This window comes from Aethalodelphis obliquidens, unplaced genomic scaffold (assembly GCF_003676395.1).
Source record: "Aethalodelphis obliquidens isolate GAN/ISIS:26980383/991018 unplaced genomic scaffold, ASM367639v1 scaffold55, whole genome shotgun sequence".
Lineage (NCBI taxonomy): Eukaryota > Metazoa > Chordata > Mammalia > Artiodactyla > Delphinidae > Aethalodelphis > Aethalodelphis obliquidens.
The window spans coordinates 2,027,297-2,045,317 of record NW_020837999.1 but is presented as its reverse complement, the minus strand read 5'-3'; the positions used below and the strand labels follow the sequence as shown (position 1 = coordinate 2,045,317).

General features: G+C 37.5%; 1 protein-coding gene across 7 annotated transcripts in view; it reads right to left on the bottom strand.

Annotated features, from left to right (window-relative positions):
- ABL2 (ABL proto-oncogene 2, non-receptor tyrosine kinase) overlaps nt 1–18,021 on the bottom strand; it is a 108,749-nt gene that overhangs the window by 9,778 nt on the left and 80,950 nt on the right. For 5 of the 7 annotated variants that reach the window (XM_027086190.1, XM_027086193.1, XM_027086195.1 and 2 more), the window contains exons 2-11: nt 17,176–17,238; nt 15,770–15,940; nt 12,016–12,311; nt 8,695–8,967; nt 7,526–7,610; nt 6,311–6,488; nt 5,510–5,694; nt 4,371–4,523; nt 3,398–3,487; nt 511–684 (exon numbers count right to left, since the gene is read on the bottom strand). In XM_027086190.1, the coding sequence (XP_026941991.1) occupies nt 511–684; nt 3,398–3,487; nt 4,371–4,523; nt 5,510–5,694; nt 6,311–6,488; nt 7,526–7,610; nt 8,695–8,967; nt 12,016–12,311; nt 15,770–15,940; nt 17,176–17,238 (1,668 nt within the window). The remainder of the gene's footprint in view (nt 1–510; nt 685–3,397; nt 3,488–4,370; nt 4,524–5,509; nt 5,695–6,310; nt 6,489–7,525; nt 7,611–8,694; nt 8,968–12,015; nt 12,312–15,769; nt 15,941–17,175; nt 17,239–18,021) is intronic. The other 2 variants (XM_027086191.1, XM_027086194.1) reach the window with 1 other exon arrangement.

Below are 18,021 nucleotides of genomic sequence, written 5' to 3'. Positions count from 1 at the left end.
TAAGAAGTGACTCATTTGAGTTACTAAGGCTGAACTGTAAGAGTGCTGTTGGCATCTATTAAATGTCAAGTGTTAGCAGGACTCAGAGGAAACTAATAAATACATTATCATTTCACGCTATTGTTCCAAATGCAACATGGGATATAAACGGAAAGAAATAATCCGCTGGTTTTTACCTCGGTATTCAACTTTTCTCTAGAAACTACAGCACAACCTGGCTTCATCTATCAGACTCAATGAAGAAATTGTTGCCGGAACTGTAAAGACAGTAACTATTTGGGAATCAGGAGTTTAGGAGATGGAGTGGGAGGCAGAGTTGTATGCTGGACGGACAGATCAGGACTACTAACACTGGCAATGCAGAGCCGAGGACTAGAGTGGTAAATAAAACAGAAGCCAGCCACACTTTCCTCAGGGAAAATGGGCAGGAAAGTGGAAATAAAGGCATCATACCCCAAGGCTCTTTAAAAAAGGCAGTTTGACTCTACCTGCCTACGGACTCATTCATACCTGGTGCTGAACTGGAAGCAGAATTTTCTGTGGCATCTTGTGGCCCTTCAATATTCTCCTTGTTCTCCCCCTGTTTCTTCAGCGTCCGGGTCTTAGAAGGAAGTATAGGTAATCGGGGCAGATATGGAACAACAGATGAGGAGGAGGCAGCTCTCCCAAGCTCCTCGGCTACCTCTGTGAGGAAGGCAAGGGGAATAATAAAAAGAACAATTTCATGACCAAAAAATGGGAGTTTCTCTTTTCAGAAAGGCATACAACTGAGAAGAACTGAAGAACGGAGTATAAAATATGTAAGTGGAATCACACACTATGCACTTTTTGTGTCTGGCTTCTTTTGCTCAGCATTCTATCTGTAGACTCATCCCTGTTACTGCATGTGGCAAGGGTTTTTCTTGTTGCTGTGTATTGTTCAAATGCATGAATACACCAAAATTCATCCATTCTCTTCTTCATGAATATTTGTTTCTAGTTTTTGGCTATTATGAATATAGTGCTAGGGACATCCTATTGTACTATGTGTCTTTGGCTTCAGTGTTATGCACGTCTGCTGGGTATAGGAGCAGGTAGGTCACAGGGAGCACATAAATTCAGCTTTGTTGGGTCTTGCCAAACCTCCCCAAACTGGCTGGAGCAATCTACATCCCCACTAACTTGTATGAAGGTTCTGGTTACCATGCATGCTTACCAAAGTTTGATGTTAGTTTTTTTTGTTTGATTTTAATTTTAGCCATTCTGGGATAGATGTGTAATGGCCATCTCACTGTTTTATTTTGTACTTCTCTGATGATGGGTGATTTTGTGTGCTCATTGGTCATCTGGATATCCTTGTTTACTAAGCGCTTGTTCAGAGGTTGAACAAAGCAAACGGATGTTTGCACATATTTTTATTTTCAGGTTGCGCCTTGCATAAAAAGGAAGGTAGATACAATCCATTCCATTTCATGCCAGTGAAGCAAATGAGGCTCCTGAAAATGTGTTCACCCCATTAGTAAGCCTCAGCTGATTAAAAGCAGTCATGGGTTTTGCAGCTTTTACTAATAAGGCAGACATTGCTATTCATTCCTGAACAAAAATGAAGTATGGATCAATTAAATTGTGAATTTTTGTAATTAATTTACAATTTTTTTTGGTAATTATTTTTCAAAACTGACCCCCCACAAGCGTGGGTACACGGCACATAACCCAAGCCATGCCAGTGAGATTCCTTTCTCACAGAGCAGCTGCGAGACAGACATGAGGATGCTGACAACTGTGTTCTATGCCACCTGGAGGATGAGATTAACGCAGAAACAAACGTAAAGAGATATTGGGTGGGTGAAGGTGTGGGAAGGAAAGAGAAGAGGGAAGGAGACCTGAAGCTATTTGAGTCCATGGCTTCAAGTGACCCTGAGGTTAGCGCCATCCCTGCTTTTCCATGGTTTGGTTATGAGGCAATAAATCCTCCTCTTGTTGCTTAAGAAAAGTTTGAGCTAAGTTTCTTTCACTTACAACTAATATACATCCTTTTAAGGTAAGAACTGTGTCTTATCTCTATGTCCTCAGACCTAGTATAGTGCTTACCACAGATTAAATACTTAATAAAATGTGTGTTAAATAATGTTAGATTTTTTGCTTAGCAATTTTTAATTGAAATTAGCTTTGAAAATTGATACGGTTGCTTTTCTAAAAGAATATAACAGTTTCAAGAGAAGCAGAAATATTTAGCTAAGGATTCAACAGAAGTTAAACGTTTACACAGAAGCACCCAATTCTTTGACCAATATTTACGACTTCTACCACTTTGACTGCATAATATAAAGCAACAGAGGAAAGAAGACTGCTGTGATAGGCAGCTGCTCAATCTGGCCCAAAGGGCAAGCTGTGCCCTCCCCAAGCTGCGGAAGTTCCATACATTAAAGGACGAGGATGAAAATACTTTTCATTAAACTTTGGTGTTGTACTTCCTCCTTTCTTCTTACCTAGACATGATAAATCACTAAGGAAGCAGACAAAAATCAGCTTAGCTGATTTCCTCTTCTAACATTTTTAACTTGAACTTAAACAGTAAGTTCTCTGTTCAATTATGAAGGAAAAGAAAAATTTGAAAAGTATGTATACAATTCTGGAACTACACCAAAATGTCTAACAGGCAAGTATAACTAAGAATTGTTTGTTTTTAGCTCTCTAGGAATAGTCTCCCTCTGTTTATAACAAGTTTATTGTTTCACTTTTGCAGATAATTTTAAAGAGACATTATACACAGAAGTAGAAAACTTCCTGTATGTGTCCATATACTTGTTTGTTTTTTAGATAAGAAAAAGATTCTCACTATTCATAGCTTAACATTCTCATTCTAAACTTTCTGTGTCAATATATTTAAGAATATCATTTTAACTACTCAATTACATGGATATAATAATTGGCACACTATTTAGATTGTTCTTAATTTTTCAATATTATAAACTAGACTCTGATGTAACATCCTTACAGCTAAATCTTTGTTCATACTCTTAATTATTTCCTTAAGATCTATTTCCAGAAATGGAATTTCTGGATATTGCTTTTATGACTTGGTTCTGTCTTTATAGGTGTGGTTTAGAGAGTTGAAATATTTTTCATTCTCATTTTTTCCTCTTCTCTTTCCTGCATTGTGTTAATGCTTAACCGCTGAACTTGAACTTATACTCTTCCTGAAAAGACTGAATTAATTTCTAATTAATATGAGCTAGAGACACAAATATACATCTTAAAATAGAAAAAAAAAAGCAAAACAAGAATAATAAAGGCCAAGAATTCAGTATCTTGAAATGGAGTCCCAAATTATAAGAATCTATAATTTTTGAAATGTTTTTATCATCCCCAGCACTCAGAACTAGCCACCACTGACAGTAAATCACCAGATTCTCACCTTCAGAAATGCTGGAGTCATGGAACATGGTTTCAAAAGCTTGATGTGTTTCAGCAAAAGAGGGCCTGTCGGCAGGGCTCCACTTCCAGCCTATGTAACAAAAGAAGAACAGTATTAAAAGCTTCTTGCAGGAATTAAATATTCAGGGGCACCCTGATGGTGAGTTCCATGCATTAGGACACATGCTTGTTAAAGCAGAGTTACAGCAAGTTCACAATGATAGTGAGGCAGCTGTTTCTTAGTTCCAGACTCAGAGGTGTGATGAACCCACTTCCTAGGGCCAATCCTTCTATGTAGCCTCAGCTCCTATTCCCTCTACTATAGGGATGCAGAAGGGTGGGGAGATGGTTTAGAAAATGACAAGTTTTCTTCCACTGGAAAAATGAGAAGTAGTAAAACCTGTCTTTAAACTCACTCTTATAAATAATCAGTTGTACACATTCAGAAACATAACAGTATATCAAAGGCGGAGCTTGGAATTCACAGTTGACAAAGACAGGGCAGTAGGCAACAACAATGCTCAATGGGAAAATAACAAGACATATTCAAACACACTGCAGTTTAATTCACTACTCACCTTCCTACTTTCTCATCTTTAAGAAGTCAGATGCTTTTATTCATCACAGAAGTCAATTTCATGCATTCTCCATAGTCTTTAACAATCATTTTATGTAGCTGAAAGCAGCCCTCCCCTACCTAATCTCCAAACCCAATTTCTTATTATCCTATTATATATGCAAATGTTTGTGGAAAATTGGGTGAATATTTGGGCCACAGAGAATGACTCTTTGGATTCCAATAAGACTCACTGGTAGAGCATACGATATCCCAACAGGCTGATCACTGACTAACTCTATGTCATGAGGCTGGACACAATCTTACAACACTGAGAGGAAAAAATGTTTTCAATTTTGTTAATCATCCTGAATTGCTCACTTAAACCTTCAAAATTAAAATATGCAAAAATACTCACATGCTCTCATAAGTTCATACACCTTAGGGGGACATCCTTCAGGCTGTTCCATTCGATATCCTTTTTCCAGCAGATCATAGACCTGAGACAGGTCAATACCTGGATATGGTGACATTCCATATGTAGCAATTTCCCACAAGAGCACCCCAAAAGCTGCAAAAGGGATGAAAAAAAGAGCTTTATATTTCTTCTGATTTATTATTTATTTTATACCATTAGGTAACTTCTCTTTCAAATTGTGGGTAACATTCACACTATTACAACATTAGTATACTCTTATAATTCTTACAACATGACTTGTTCTTCGAAGATATCTTCCACAGGAACACTTCACTGAAGGAACACTTCACTTTAAAGACAGTTTTCTTTAGATTTCCCAATTTTTATTTGGATTTCCTTTACTTCAATGAGGGAAAATAAACCATGACCATATAAGAAGTCTGGGGCATAAGCAAACTATTCTTAGAGCAATTTACGATCTATTTAATGAATTTCAGAATTTTTAAGTCAGCTAATACTAGAGGAATAATATAAAAATGGACTCATTTAAAATCAGATAAAATTCACATGTGAAAAAAGAATTTGCTTGATTTTCTCACAGGTTATTCCTGAGTTTGAGATTTCTGGTAAAATATGACCTAGAATCCTCAACTATTTCCACTGGCCCACAATCCAAACTTCTAGACTTGTTCTTTCCCCCGAGTCTCTACTAAATCATATTTCTTTTCAGGGCAGTAGAAACAAGATCAGTTACAAGGACAAATTCTAGATGAAACTTCATGCCTTCCTTGAAAAGAGGTTGCTACTCTGTGTCACAGTGCTCTAGAAACAAGCAATAAAGCCTAATGTGGAAAACAGGGAGCTTCACAGAGAGGATCATTAGAACTTCAGTGCAATATAATACCTAGACTGTGAGTGCTCTGAAGGCAGGGACTTTTTTAACTTTTTTCTTTACAACTTCTTTCTACGGTAAGTGCCTCGCAGATAGTACATATTTAATAAATGCTTGCTGAATGACTGAAGAAGGACGGGTGTAAAGGCAAAGGATACTGATCATATAAAAGAGAACCTCTAAAGAATTAAGCATTTACTTATAAAGAAAATGACAAAACACAGAAAAACGTCCCTTCCAACCTTACCCCAGACGTCAGATTTAATTGAGAAGGTATTGTAGGCAAGACTCTCTGGTGCTGTCCATTTAATAGGAAATTTGGCTCCAGCATGAGCAGTATAGGTGTCTCCAGTCATCAATCTACTCAAGCCAAAGTCAGCCACTTTTACCACATGGTTTTCTCCCACCAGGCAGTTACGAGCTGCAAGATCTCTGTGGGAAAGAGAAGCCAAATGTGATTCCAATCAGATGGTTCTGGAAAATGGTCATGAATGCTCTGTTATCGGTTCTTTGTGCTACAAGCAGAGTTGATAAGTAACTGTTGACAGATACAGTGTTTTATGAAAATTGCTGACATGGTAGAAAGCCACTAATTATACATCACTTGTAGAGTACTCATCAAGAGGCGGTTATGTGATGCCACAATAAAGCAGGCTTCAGAAAACGGGTTCCTATTTTTAAGTACAGTGGGATAGGTTTCAGAGGTGAGTAACATGTGCTCTTCTACAAGGTTTCAAGTTCTTTACTAAGACAGAAAGCTATTTTTAAACTTAAGCCGCTAGATGGAGCAAAAAGATCTTGGATATAGCCTCGGGCAAAATAAACAGCTTTCTGTTCTGAGAACAGCAAAGGCCCCACATTAATACTTTAATCAGAATACACAGTAGGTATATAGGAAATGACATTACAATGGTCCCTGTGAAAGAGAAAATTACTTTCCTGAGTTATCTGAAAATTTCTGGGAAGGTTCTCATATTCTTTCCTTTATTTGCATGTCAGGCAAGGCAGCTTCATGGTTAATCATAGGCGATAATCAGGTTTTACACACCTATGGATGAAATTCTTCTTCTCTAAATACTCCATTGCAGAAGAGATCTGAGTGGCCATGTAAAGCAGTACAACTGCAGTCACCTCTTCTCGGTTGCATTCTCGGAGATAATCAAGCAAGTTCCCATAAGGCATGTATTCAGTCACAATGTAAAATGGTGGCTCCAAAGTACATACACCTGATAGTTCAAATAGAGCTCGCTTTATTAGTATATATTCAAACACTCCAAACCACTTTGGCAAGAAAAATGGACAATTTTTAAAGTCTAGTTCAGCCGTAATCTTTTCCTTTCTTGCCATGTCATTCTCTAAAAATAATGCAGCGAAGTTAAGAAGCTGGCTGATTGGAAGTCTCTGCTTCCATTGATATCACACTCTGGAAATTCACATGCATTTTGAGTATATGCCTGTTTGAGCAAAAGCAGTTACTTGTATTAAGGGGTCAGGACTACTGATACTTCTAGAGTTCTGTACATGCCCACAATTCCCATCCTCAACTGCATGCTAACAATGTTTATCTAAAAGTAATAGCAATTGTGCATATGTTGAAGGCTGTGTGAGCCCAGACTGTAATAATGCTTTTTAAAAAGATTATAACTGTTTCCATAGTTAAGGATTTCACTAATACATGGAGGACTCCTTGTAAAAAACCAAAAGAAACTACTTCCTTTGGGATAGTTTGGTGCAATGAACACCCGAAGAAAGTGGCCCTATTTTTAAAAGGCAATGGTTTCAGTCAAAGGTTTCTCTGTGATCTGAATAGGTGAGAAGCCAATCTATCACAGCACAGCACTTTCTGCTTGTAAAGGTAAACTGATGGGCGGTCACAATTTTTCATCTTAGTCCTTTGCTTAATGCCTCTTTATGACTATGATAAAAGAAGGACTTTAATCATAGACCTTTGCTTAATGCCTGTTTATTTTGCAAAAACCTTTGGGACAGTTTTTGGTTTAGTATCATTTTGAATGATTCTGAACTTTAGTCAGGGGCAATTACCATAAGCTGGGCAGTTTTATACATTGCAATCAATCCAGGTCACTGTTTGTTGGGTAATTTTTAAACACAGAGACTGCTGATTAAAACAACAACCATTTATTGAAATAGATTTGTACTAGGAGCTTCCACCATGGTGATTCAAAAGAAGGATTTGGAGATAACAGGGTATTGGGGGACAAGTATCTTTGAAGAAACCTATGGTTCAGGCAAGCGTCCTCACCTAGTAGTTGTACCAGATTAGGATGCTTGATTTCCTTCATCACTGCAGCTTCTTTTAGGAATTCCTCCACCTCCATAGTATCTTCCTGGAAAGGGGGGAAGATAAGAAAGAAAAAGAGGAAAGGGACAAGCCCCATCTTAATCATTTGAGTCAACTCACAATCCTAAAACTTCAGCTTTAAAAGGTGGTATCTTTTGAATATTTTAGCACTTACTTCAAGAAATTTTATCACAAAATAATATGCTCTATACAAGTCCAATTAAGAAAATGTCTCCTTGAATTTATGCAGTATTTGAAACTGGAGTGAAATTTAGTAGGGTGAGTAAAATTCAGCAATCATGTCCTATCACAAGTGAAACACAAAAGACTTGGATAGATAACTCAGTTCTCTGCTAGTTTACTTCCCTAGATACCTCAAGCCTCTGAAAGAGGAGACAACAGTTAGCTGTTTACACATTTATCTTCCTGACAAATTCCTTAAGGAGCAAAGCATATCTGCAAGGCTGTACATACTGTTTCACACTCAGAACAAGCACTTAATAAGTGCTTGCAAAAGAACTGACTACTACTCATAGGTGAAGAGCAGTCCTTTCGAGTGACATGCCAGAGCTACTGAGGCATATGAGAAATCTTCAGAGAATGGAATGAGTGACAAAACTTGTAATTCGATACCAGGATGCTTAAAGGAGAAAGAGGGTGGCATCAGGAAAAAGATTTCTGTGAATATGAAGAACAAGAAAAAGTGATCTAATCTCATGGAGATGGGAGGAACAAGCAGCAGGGAGATAAAGGACAGAACAAGAAAAGACAGTGCCCATGATTCTCCAACAATGCATGAAGAATTCTGTCCAGCAGGGGTTGTCCTGAGGAGGGAAAGCAGCTTGCTTTGCTTTTACAAGTAATAATGTGCTTCTAACCTCCCACCAAGATCTACATCAACAGCCTCCAGAGACAAACCTTCCCCACATGTGGATTTCACTGCATTTCAGTGAATAATCTGCCCCTGCATTGTCAGCAACGGCACCAGGGTTAATCATCACAATTTGCTGATGTGCTTGGCACCAGTGGGTGGAAAGCATTCCAAAGCTAAAGAAGGGCAAGCTGATATTTCCAAGTGATTCAGCACAAAAGAAAAAGATGCCTGAAAACTGTAATTCTCAGCAACCCACCTTCAATGTTTTCACAGCAACCGTAAGGCTATATTTCTTCCAGACGCCAACGTAAACCTCTCCATACTGACCACCCCCAAGTTTGTGCTTCATGGTAATATCTGTTCGTTCCATTTCCCATTTGTCATGGATAGGGGACACACCGTAGACTGTAGGCTTATTACACTTGGGTGCTGGGTAGTGTAGTGTTGTTACCAGTCCATCAGCCACTGTGGAGTGATGGTGAACAAGCTCGGCCAAGGTGCTAAAGCGGCTCTCTGCAGTTACATAAACCTGGTGAGGAGAGTGGAGAAAAGCTAAACCAACCTAAAAGAGGTCATTATTTCACTGGTCTTAAGATACGAAAATAAGCAGCACTATTCACAATAGCCAAGACATGGAAACAACCTAAATGTCCATTGACAGATGAATGCATAAAGAAAATGTGGTACCTATATACAATGGAATACTATTTGGCCATAGAAAAGAACGCAATAATGCCATTTCTAGCAACATGGATGCGACTAGAGATTATCATACTAAGTGAAGTAAGTCAGAAAGAGAAAGACAAATACCGTATGATATCACTTATATGTGGAATCTAAAATATGACATAAATGAACTTATTTCTGAAATAGCAACACAATCACAGACATAGAGAACAGACTGGTGGTTGCCAAGTGGAGGGGACTGGGGGAGGGATGGAGTGGGAGGTTGAGGTTAGCAGATATAAGATTTATATATAAAATGGATAAACAACAAGGTCCTATTGTATAGCACAGGGAACTATATTCAATATCTTATGATAAAACATAATGGAAAAGAATATAAAAAAAGAATGTCGATATATATATAACTGAATCACTTTGCTGTACAGCAGAAATTAACACACTATATACCAATTATACTTCAGTTTTAAAAATACTGATTAATAAAATATGAAAATAAGGAATTATCTTATTGAGGTAAATGGAAGAATTAAACCATGATGGCAGGGAGAAACAGAACTTCAGTTTAATCTCATTTAAACCACTCTTCCTATGGTTCCTAAAGTAGCTCTAGTCTTGAGGGAGAAAAGTTTCCAAAATCTCTCTCTGGATCATCAAGATCACTGGTCTTCAAATATTTTTATGCAAAAAGACTACGGAACCCAAATATATAAGATAAAGGAAGAGAAACGCCGATTAAAGTAGGTAAGAGGGGACTGGCTTCCTGTAAAAATTTATGAAATACCACCTCAGAATCTTGCACAGAACATAATTTGAAAAACACTGATTTCAGTTTTTTTGGTAGGGAGAGGGTATTCAAATATCTTATAATTTTTATTTCATTAAGATGTGCTTTTGAGTGTCTAGGCCGTTTTACAAAAAGCCACAATTTTATTTCAGAGTTGTTAACAAAATAGTAGTTAATTTGTGATAAGCAGTAAGAAGTATAAAGTAAGATAGCACTCTTTGGGCCTTATCTCCCAAGGGAGCTTGCTTATTTTTAAAAAAAGAAATTTCTAGTGTATACAGAAGAGTATACAATTAATAAATGGAGAATTGATGATTTCTATAAAGTGAACTCACCCATGTAAACATCTCCCACATGGAGCATTATAATATTACCAGCACCCAGAAGCCTCCCTCGTGCCCTCCCAGCTATTTACCCCTGCAAATGTAACCACTCTGCTGACTTCTAACACCTTAGATTAGCTTTGCCTGCTTGTGAACTATACCTATACAAATGGAATCACACAATAAGTAGTTTTGTGCCTGCTTTCTTTCACACTCAACTTTTTTTTTGTGATATAATTCATATATAACACCATAAAATTCATGATTTCAAGTGTACAATACAGCGTTTTTCAATATATTCACTGGTTGTCCAACCACTACCACTATCTAATTCCCGAACATTTTCATCACCCTACAAAAGAACCCCATACCCATTAGCAGTCATTCCCACTCCCCTCATCCCCATCCCTTGGCAATCACTAACCCCTTCCGCTCAGCTTTATGTGTATGAGATTCATCTATGACAGGGGTCAGCAAACTTTTCTAGAGGACCAGATAGTAAATATTTTAGGCTTGTGGCCATAGCGTCTCTGTCATTACTCAAATCTGCCGTAATATTGAGAAAGCAGCCATAGACAATACATAAACAAATGGGTGTATCTGTATTCCAATAAAATTTTATTTACAAAAGTAGGCAGCTGGTGGGTCACAGTTTTTCCTGAGAGTGTGTGTAGCAGTACTATGTTAATTTTGTTGTTGTACGAGATTCCATTTTATGAATATACCACAATGTATTAATTCATTCTACTGTGGTTAGACAGTTGGGTGTTTCTAGTTTCTGACTACTATAAATAATGCTGCTGTGAACATTCTTGTACATGTCTTCTGTATACATATGCACTCATTTCTATTGGGTATACAACCAGAAGTAGATCTGTTGAGTCTCTCTTATATCATCACTTATCTGATTCTATTTGGTTTCATCAAGAAAAAATACGTCTGTAAGGTGATGCAAAAGAGAAAGAAAATTAATAACTTACTATCTCCTACTTTTTACCAGCCATTATGTTTTATGGAAATTATCTTACTGAATCCTCACAAGAATCCAATAATATGGGATGGGAAACTGAGGCTTAAGTAAGGTCACAACGTTAATAAATGATGGAGTTACCCAGCAAACCAGATCTGCTTGCTTTAAAGCCTGTGTGCTTTTCCCCTACTATGCATATTACAAAGAGAGAAAGAGTGGAAGAAACAATTCAATCTAAATTTACTGTTCAACAGAAGAACTGACATAAGCCTATACTTTACCATTTATAAAGTAAAACAGTTCCATTCTAATATGGCCATTTCTATATGGTTGGCCTTTCTAACATATAAACTGCTAAATGACTGATTGAAATATTTATATTAACATACATTAATGATCAACATCAGTCTCAGAAGCCTAAATTCTTACTCGGTGAACTTTCTGGTAGAGATCATTATAATTTTCATAGATACAAGGTTTAATTTATAAATTCTACATAATGTACTGGATGCATATATGCATACTTATACACTGATGATGATGAGAACAGTTAACTTATACAGCTGTTTTCTTCATTCTTCACCTTCAAATCTAGCTCATCATTAAACTATTAACATAATACTGTTTTTAATTTCCATTACCATATTCTTTTGAAAAGAGTAAGCTCTCTCTTACATGCCAAATAGCTCAAACTCACGTCAGTGATTAGTTTATTTCATATCAGACATAAAAACTATATTCTTTAGTCGTTCTGAATACTGTTTCTAAAGAGCAGCCAGTCCACACCTAGAGGTGGCTGCCAGCCAGTCTTACCTTGCCATCTGTGGTGGTATTGATCCTGTAGTGATACACACGCCCCTCATACCTGAGCGAGATTGACAGCTGCCCAGGGCTGCTCTCACTTTCTCGCACCAGGAAGCTGCCATTGATTAGACTGCTGAGTAGATACTCTGCTGCACTGCGAGACACAGGTCCATGGTACCAGGAGTGTTTCTCCAGGCTGTTCACTGGGGTGATGTAGTTGCTTGGCACCCAGCCTTGGCCATTCTTAGAGCGAACTTCACTCCACTCACCATTCTGGTTGTAACCAAGGACTCGTAGCTTTTCACCTGGCCAGGAGGTCATCACAGAATGAAAGAAAAGATGTTAAGACTACCTCAAATGGAAGCAGTCTACTGTCAAACTTAAAACTCACTGAAAAATGAATCAAGAACTTTTAAGCCAACAAAAATTTTAAAAATAATGAAAACTTGGCTGTCACCATAGCCTGATTGATATCTTTAGCTCATAGCTTAAACAAAAGCAGCATAGTTAAGAGATGGTTTTCTGACATTACCTACAGAGTTTTAAAGGTTTTTAACCAGAAACTCCATGTATGCAACTAAGGTAGCATACAAAGATAAAAAGGTTATTCAAATGTCTGGAAAATGACACAGTCTCACTCTTCAAAAAAATGAAATTAATTTTTTCCTCAAAACAGTCTGTCAGGGAATGTATCTTATATATGGTTCAGTGTTAACCACAATCAAGGATTAGGGATAAGACATGTAAAATACAAAGTTACTTCTAAATTTCAGTTGGCACAAAGGCTACAAAAACCATCAATGTAAAAAAAAACAAAGAACAAAAAGGAACCGACCACAGAGCTTTCAGCAACATTTTCAGAAAGAAAAGTACTTGGAGGTGGAGGTGGGCAGTGAGGACTCCCGAAGCACAATCTTTTCCAGGACTCAAGTTTTAAAACAGAATTTCCCAATTTCCCTCCCATTCCCCATGATGAATTAATCACCCCTATCTGCTCCTCTCAAATTAGTGTGCAGCAAAGGGAAGCTGAGTCTGAAGTTGGAACCCAAGACACAAGTTACTCGGAGTTATCTTTGCTATCAACTTCAATGTCCTTGATCTAATAAAGCTGTGAACATCAACTTTGGACTCCCCAAACATACACCCTGCCCCTGTACTTGCAGCACACACAAAACAGGGAAGGTGAAAGAGGTATCATTAGTGATAAATAACTTAAAGAATCCTTATAAGGCCTTAGGCTCCCATATCTGAGAGATGCAAGCTTTCCTATAGAGTTCCAGAGCAATCAAAAGCATATGGCTCAGTAATTATCAGGCAAAGCCTGTTGAGGAACAACTCAAAATTACTATTCTGGCAGCCATCTAACTTTTTTCAGCAGTCTACAGAAATGTTTGTCATAGGATAACTTTATATTAGCCCCTACCACCTCACCCAAGACCCTGGGATGTGAGACATTTCAATGAGAAAAAACATGAGTATATGCATGTGCACATGCACACACACACATACAAAAAATATATATACATATAGGTATATAGTAGTGTACGGGCATGTGGTGGTGGAAATGCATGTGTACTGATAAATACTCCCCAACCATATCTGCAGAGGAAAAAAAATCTTACTGCTGCCAGAAAAGCTAAATAAGACTTGTCAGTCTGTAGTTTTTCTCCACTACTCTAAGAGAATGAGAATTACAGACTAAGTTCTTTACCAAGTACATTACTGTTGCTTCCTCACAAAGAAATGATAATGACATGTCATCATAATCAGGATACAGTCAAACTCCCTAGGTTTTTGGTTGTTTGTTTTTCTCTTTTTAGCAGTTAGGAGGAGAATTTTCCACTCTGGAAGTTTTGAATACCATGGAAATTGACAATGGATATAAACATTGGCCCTATTGCCAGAGGAATCCTGGGAGAACTTTGTTTTTTAATTCAAGCAAAATATCATCTTTGAAGAAGGAACTAAAACAAGTATTGCTATTTTATTTTTAAAATATTTTTCTTATCTTTTAAAATCATAAATTAGCTTTAGCATGACATTGTTTTATATTAATAAGAACCTGGATAAAAACCTGGCATTTCGTAGGTTTTAAAAGAAATCACTGTTGGTCATAAGATAACGGGAATCACACTTCTTGGGCTGCACACTGGTAGTTGCCATTACTGGTAACTGATGAATCAACAGGCTTTTCTTTATCAATGTTTCCTTGGTGACTGAGCTATCTTGGAAAATAACTGACATGAAAATTATATTTAGGAAAGAATGTTCTGAGTCTTCACTTCACCAACTTCTCCACTGAAGCATCTTAAGGTAAAAGAGTGTGTTGTAGCCCAAAGAGACTACCTACCACGCAGTATAAAATGCTTTTGAAGTCCTTTGTTTTATCCTAAACCTCTGTGTAAAATTTTCCTCCCATCATAAAACACAGCCCCCCACACATGTACAAATACCATCACCAACCTGCTGCCCCCAAAACTACCCAAAATCTTTAAGTAAATTGATGTTAGGAGATAATAATGCGCTTTACTTTTCCTGTACTTTTGAAACCTCCTTGCACATGTACCTCTGAGAGATACCTATACCCCAGTTTGAGAAACTCAGTTTTAAGGATTTCTGTTTTTGAAGAATCTGGCTGGATTTTAAAAATTGATGTATATAAAAATTTTATTTTAACGGTAACATTCCTTGAGTGAAGACCTGTCTTCTTAATTTGGTATATGCACTCCCATTTAATACCTCATTCTGAACCCTTACAAATAAAAAGAATATGTTCGACAAATAATCACTGAAGTTACATTTTCATTTAGCTAAAAATTATCCTGAATCTTATTTTTTCCCAGTAGGAAGCTTTCATAAATGAAAAGACAAGAAAAGATTAAGCAGATTAGCAATCCAACTCACGTACACAATGAGAATGTCCTATACTATTTCCTTCTCAAAACAGTTTCACTTTTTCTGTCCTTGTTCAAAAAACCAATAATGGTTGGTTTTACCTGGACATGTTCTCGATGTTCCCTTTGATAAGAATTTACTACTGAAAATAAACTACTACTCTGTTGAGAGTGTTACTGCTATAGAAACCCTTCCTACTAGTCCTTTCACTAACCCATATAAACACAAATGAGAGGTAAGTTGTCTAGGCCAGTGCTACTCAAAGTAGGTCCACAACAAGATGCTTGTGCCAGAATGTGAATCACTGGATTACTTTCTTCCTGCTGAAAGTCTTGTTCCAAAAAAGGAAAATGTCAGCTGAACTAAATAATAAATAGTGTACTTAGCAATGTAGTTGTTTTACATTTTGAGTGAAAGTTCTTAATCTCAGTGCAGACTGGTAACGAATGGTTCTCAAGTAGGCAGTCAGTCCACGAACAACACTTAGAGTAGCACTGGGGTCTGGCAACATGTCATCTTAGCCACAGTCCAGTGAGAAGAGGTGTACGGTAAACCTTACCTTTGTGGCAGGTGAATGCTGGCATATTACGTATAGTACAGAATTCTGAGAATGAGTAAAGTGTATGTATATATCGTGTGGTGTTTTTTCTAAAGTACTTAGTCTCATTTTAGCCTTAATAAAAATCCTATAAAGTAAATAAAGTGGCATTATCCCCTACACAGGTTTAAAAAAAAAGAATGAACCAAAGGTATCTGGGCCCAAATTGCCTAGCTAATTTTAGTCAGAGGCAGAATCTAGAATACACCCCTTTATTTCTTAACCACTAATAAAAACTGAAAAGTGAGAGGATGTTACATAGAAGCTCACCTTTAGTGATACTCAGTGTGTTATCACCACTTGCTACGAAATCATAAAGTGCAACAAAGAGATTAGGGTCACTCTCAGTGGCTCCAAGCAAGTTCTCCTTGGAGCTCCACCTGATGGCTTCATTCAGGGCCTGGGGTTCAACATCACAACCATAGGGGCGGTGCAAGGCTTCTGAAAGACATAAAGAGAAAGGAGTTCACAGGAAGTCCAGGAGATGGAAATTCACTTGAATTCAGTACATACACAATATTTTAGCTGCTGGCATTATACTGATGGCTCCAGGGTGGAACAAAACTGTTCACATAGTTGTGGAGTCATAAAGAAAGAGCAAAATAGCACCATCTCCTAAGCAGGAGAGAAGTCTACTTGTTGAAAATACAACAAGATAGAGAAAAGAACACAAAACGAGCATTTAGCTGTTATCTGCATTAACCAAAATCAGAAATAAATGAATAGGAAAGGCACAGTTTCCTCAAAATAAAAAAAGAAATCTCAAAAAGAAATGGCAGTTCATTTTATAAAACACACAAGATATTTTGTCTAGGTGACAGTGGTTTTAAGAAGGAATAGTTATGTTTTATAAGTCCTCCCAAAGTACCTTTCTCCCCTTACTCTCTCCATATAAAACAAATTGTGGAAAAGATAACAGAGATTTTAAGAAATATGTACAGATTGTATTAATCCAGACCTTCCATTTACATATAGAAAATTACAGAAATAGTGCTTTTAGAAAAAAATCCTAAAATTATCTATTAAATAACAGAAAAATATTTTGGTTTAATACAAAATATTTTTGGCATCCCAAAATACCTTTGTGTTACCATGCACTGTCTATAATGTAACAGCTTTCAACTGTTAACTGTTTTAACGAAAAAAATTTTTTACCCTATTTTCTTTTCCTAAGTGGTACATTTTTATAAAATAACTAACTTAGGGCTCTAGAAAATACTGCCAGCAGTGGACATGATTTATCGAGTTTCTATCATGTGTACTGGTTGAAGCCTTGTAACACCTGGTTTCTTCCTCAAGGCATTGTGGTTCTTAGATTTAGTTATACTACACAAACAGGTAATCCCTATACCATCTTAGTTAAAGATCACCTGCTTCTCACAGTTCAGGATGATTATACAAAAAATACACTCATCTTTCAGTAGCAATGTTCTTAATCACTAAAAACTGGTTTTTGTGGCAATCTGCCACTATCCAACTGCCTCTGTCATAAAAACAACACTTTTCTAGTATGTCTCTCTCTCCCTCTCCTTCCACTCATTTTTAATTTAAACTTGGTTTTATCATACATGAAGAAGAAAAACCCTTGAATCTGTGATTTTATTTCTTTTCCAATCCATTCCCTCCTCTCCTTCTGTACTGCCAATGTCTTAGTTCAGATTCCCATCATCTCTCACCTGGACTACTGCCTCCAGTCTTGTCTCCCTCAAATCCATCCTCCACACAGCTGGCAAAGTGATCTATTTAAAACAAAAATTTGACCATGTCACTCTTAAAATTCTTTAATAGTTCACCATCAAGCTAAAATCTCTTTAACATGGCCTACAAGGTCTCTTATTATCAGATCTCTACCTATTCCTCCAGCTTCACCTCTCCCCCATTCCACATCTCAAATTTTACATCTGAACATACACCACGATGCTTCCTACCTTTTTGCCTTTGTTCACATAGTCCTATCTACCTAGAATGCGAACTCATTCCACCCTTTTTTTTTGACTGGCTGACTTCTATTTTTTTTTTTTTTTTTTCTTTTCGTGGGCGGTCCTTGTTTTTGCCTCTCCCGTTGCGGAGCACAGGCTCTGGACGCGCAGGCTCAGCGGCCATGGCTCACGGGCCCAGCCGCTCCGCAGCATGTGGGATCTTCCCGGACTGGGGCACGAACCCGTGTCCCCTGCATTGGCAGGCGGACTCTCAACCACTGAGCCACCAGGGAAGTCCTATTCATTTTATTGATATGACACTCAACTCCAATATAATCTCCGCTTGGAAGCCTCACATGCTCCTCCTCCCTGTGCTCACAAAAGCATTACACTTGCTGCAGTAACACCTCCTATCTTTATCCTCAATTTATGTTCGTCTCCCCAACTTCACAATGTGCTCCCTGGCATAAGAACTGTATCTCTTTTCTAGCAAGAGTCACATAATATGTGTTCAGTAACTGTTGACTGAATGAATAACCAAATTACACAAAAATATAAGTGACAGAAAACAGTGAGATGCCTTTTAAACTTAAAATAGCATTA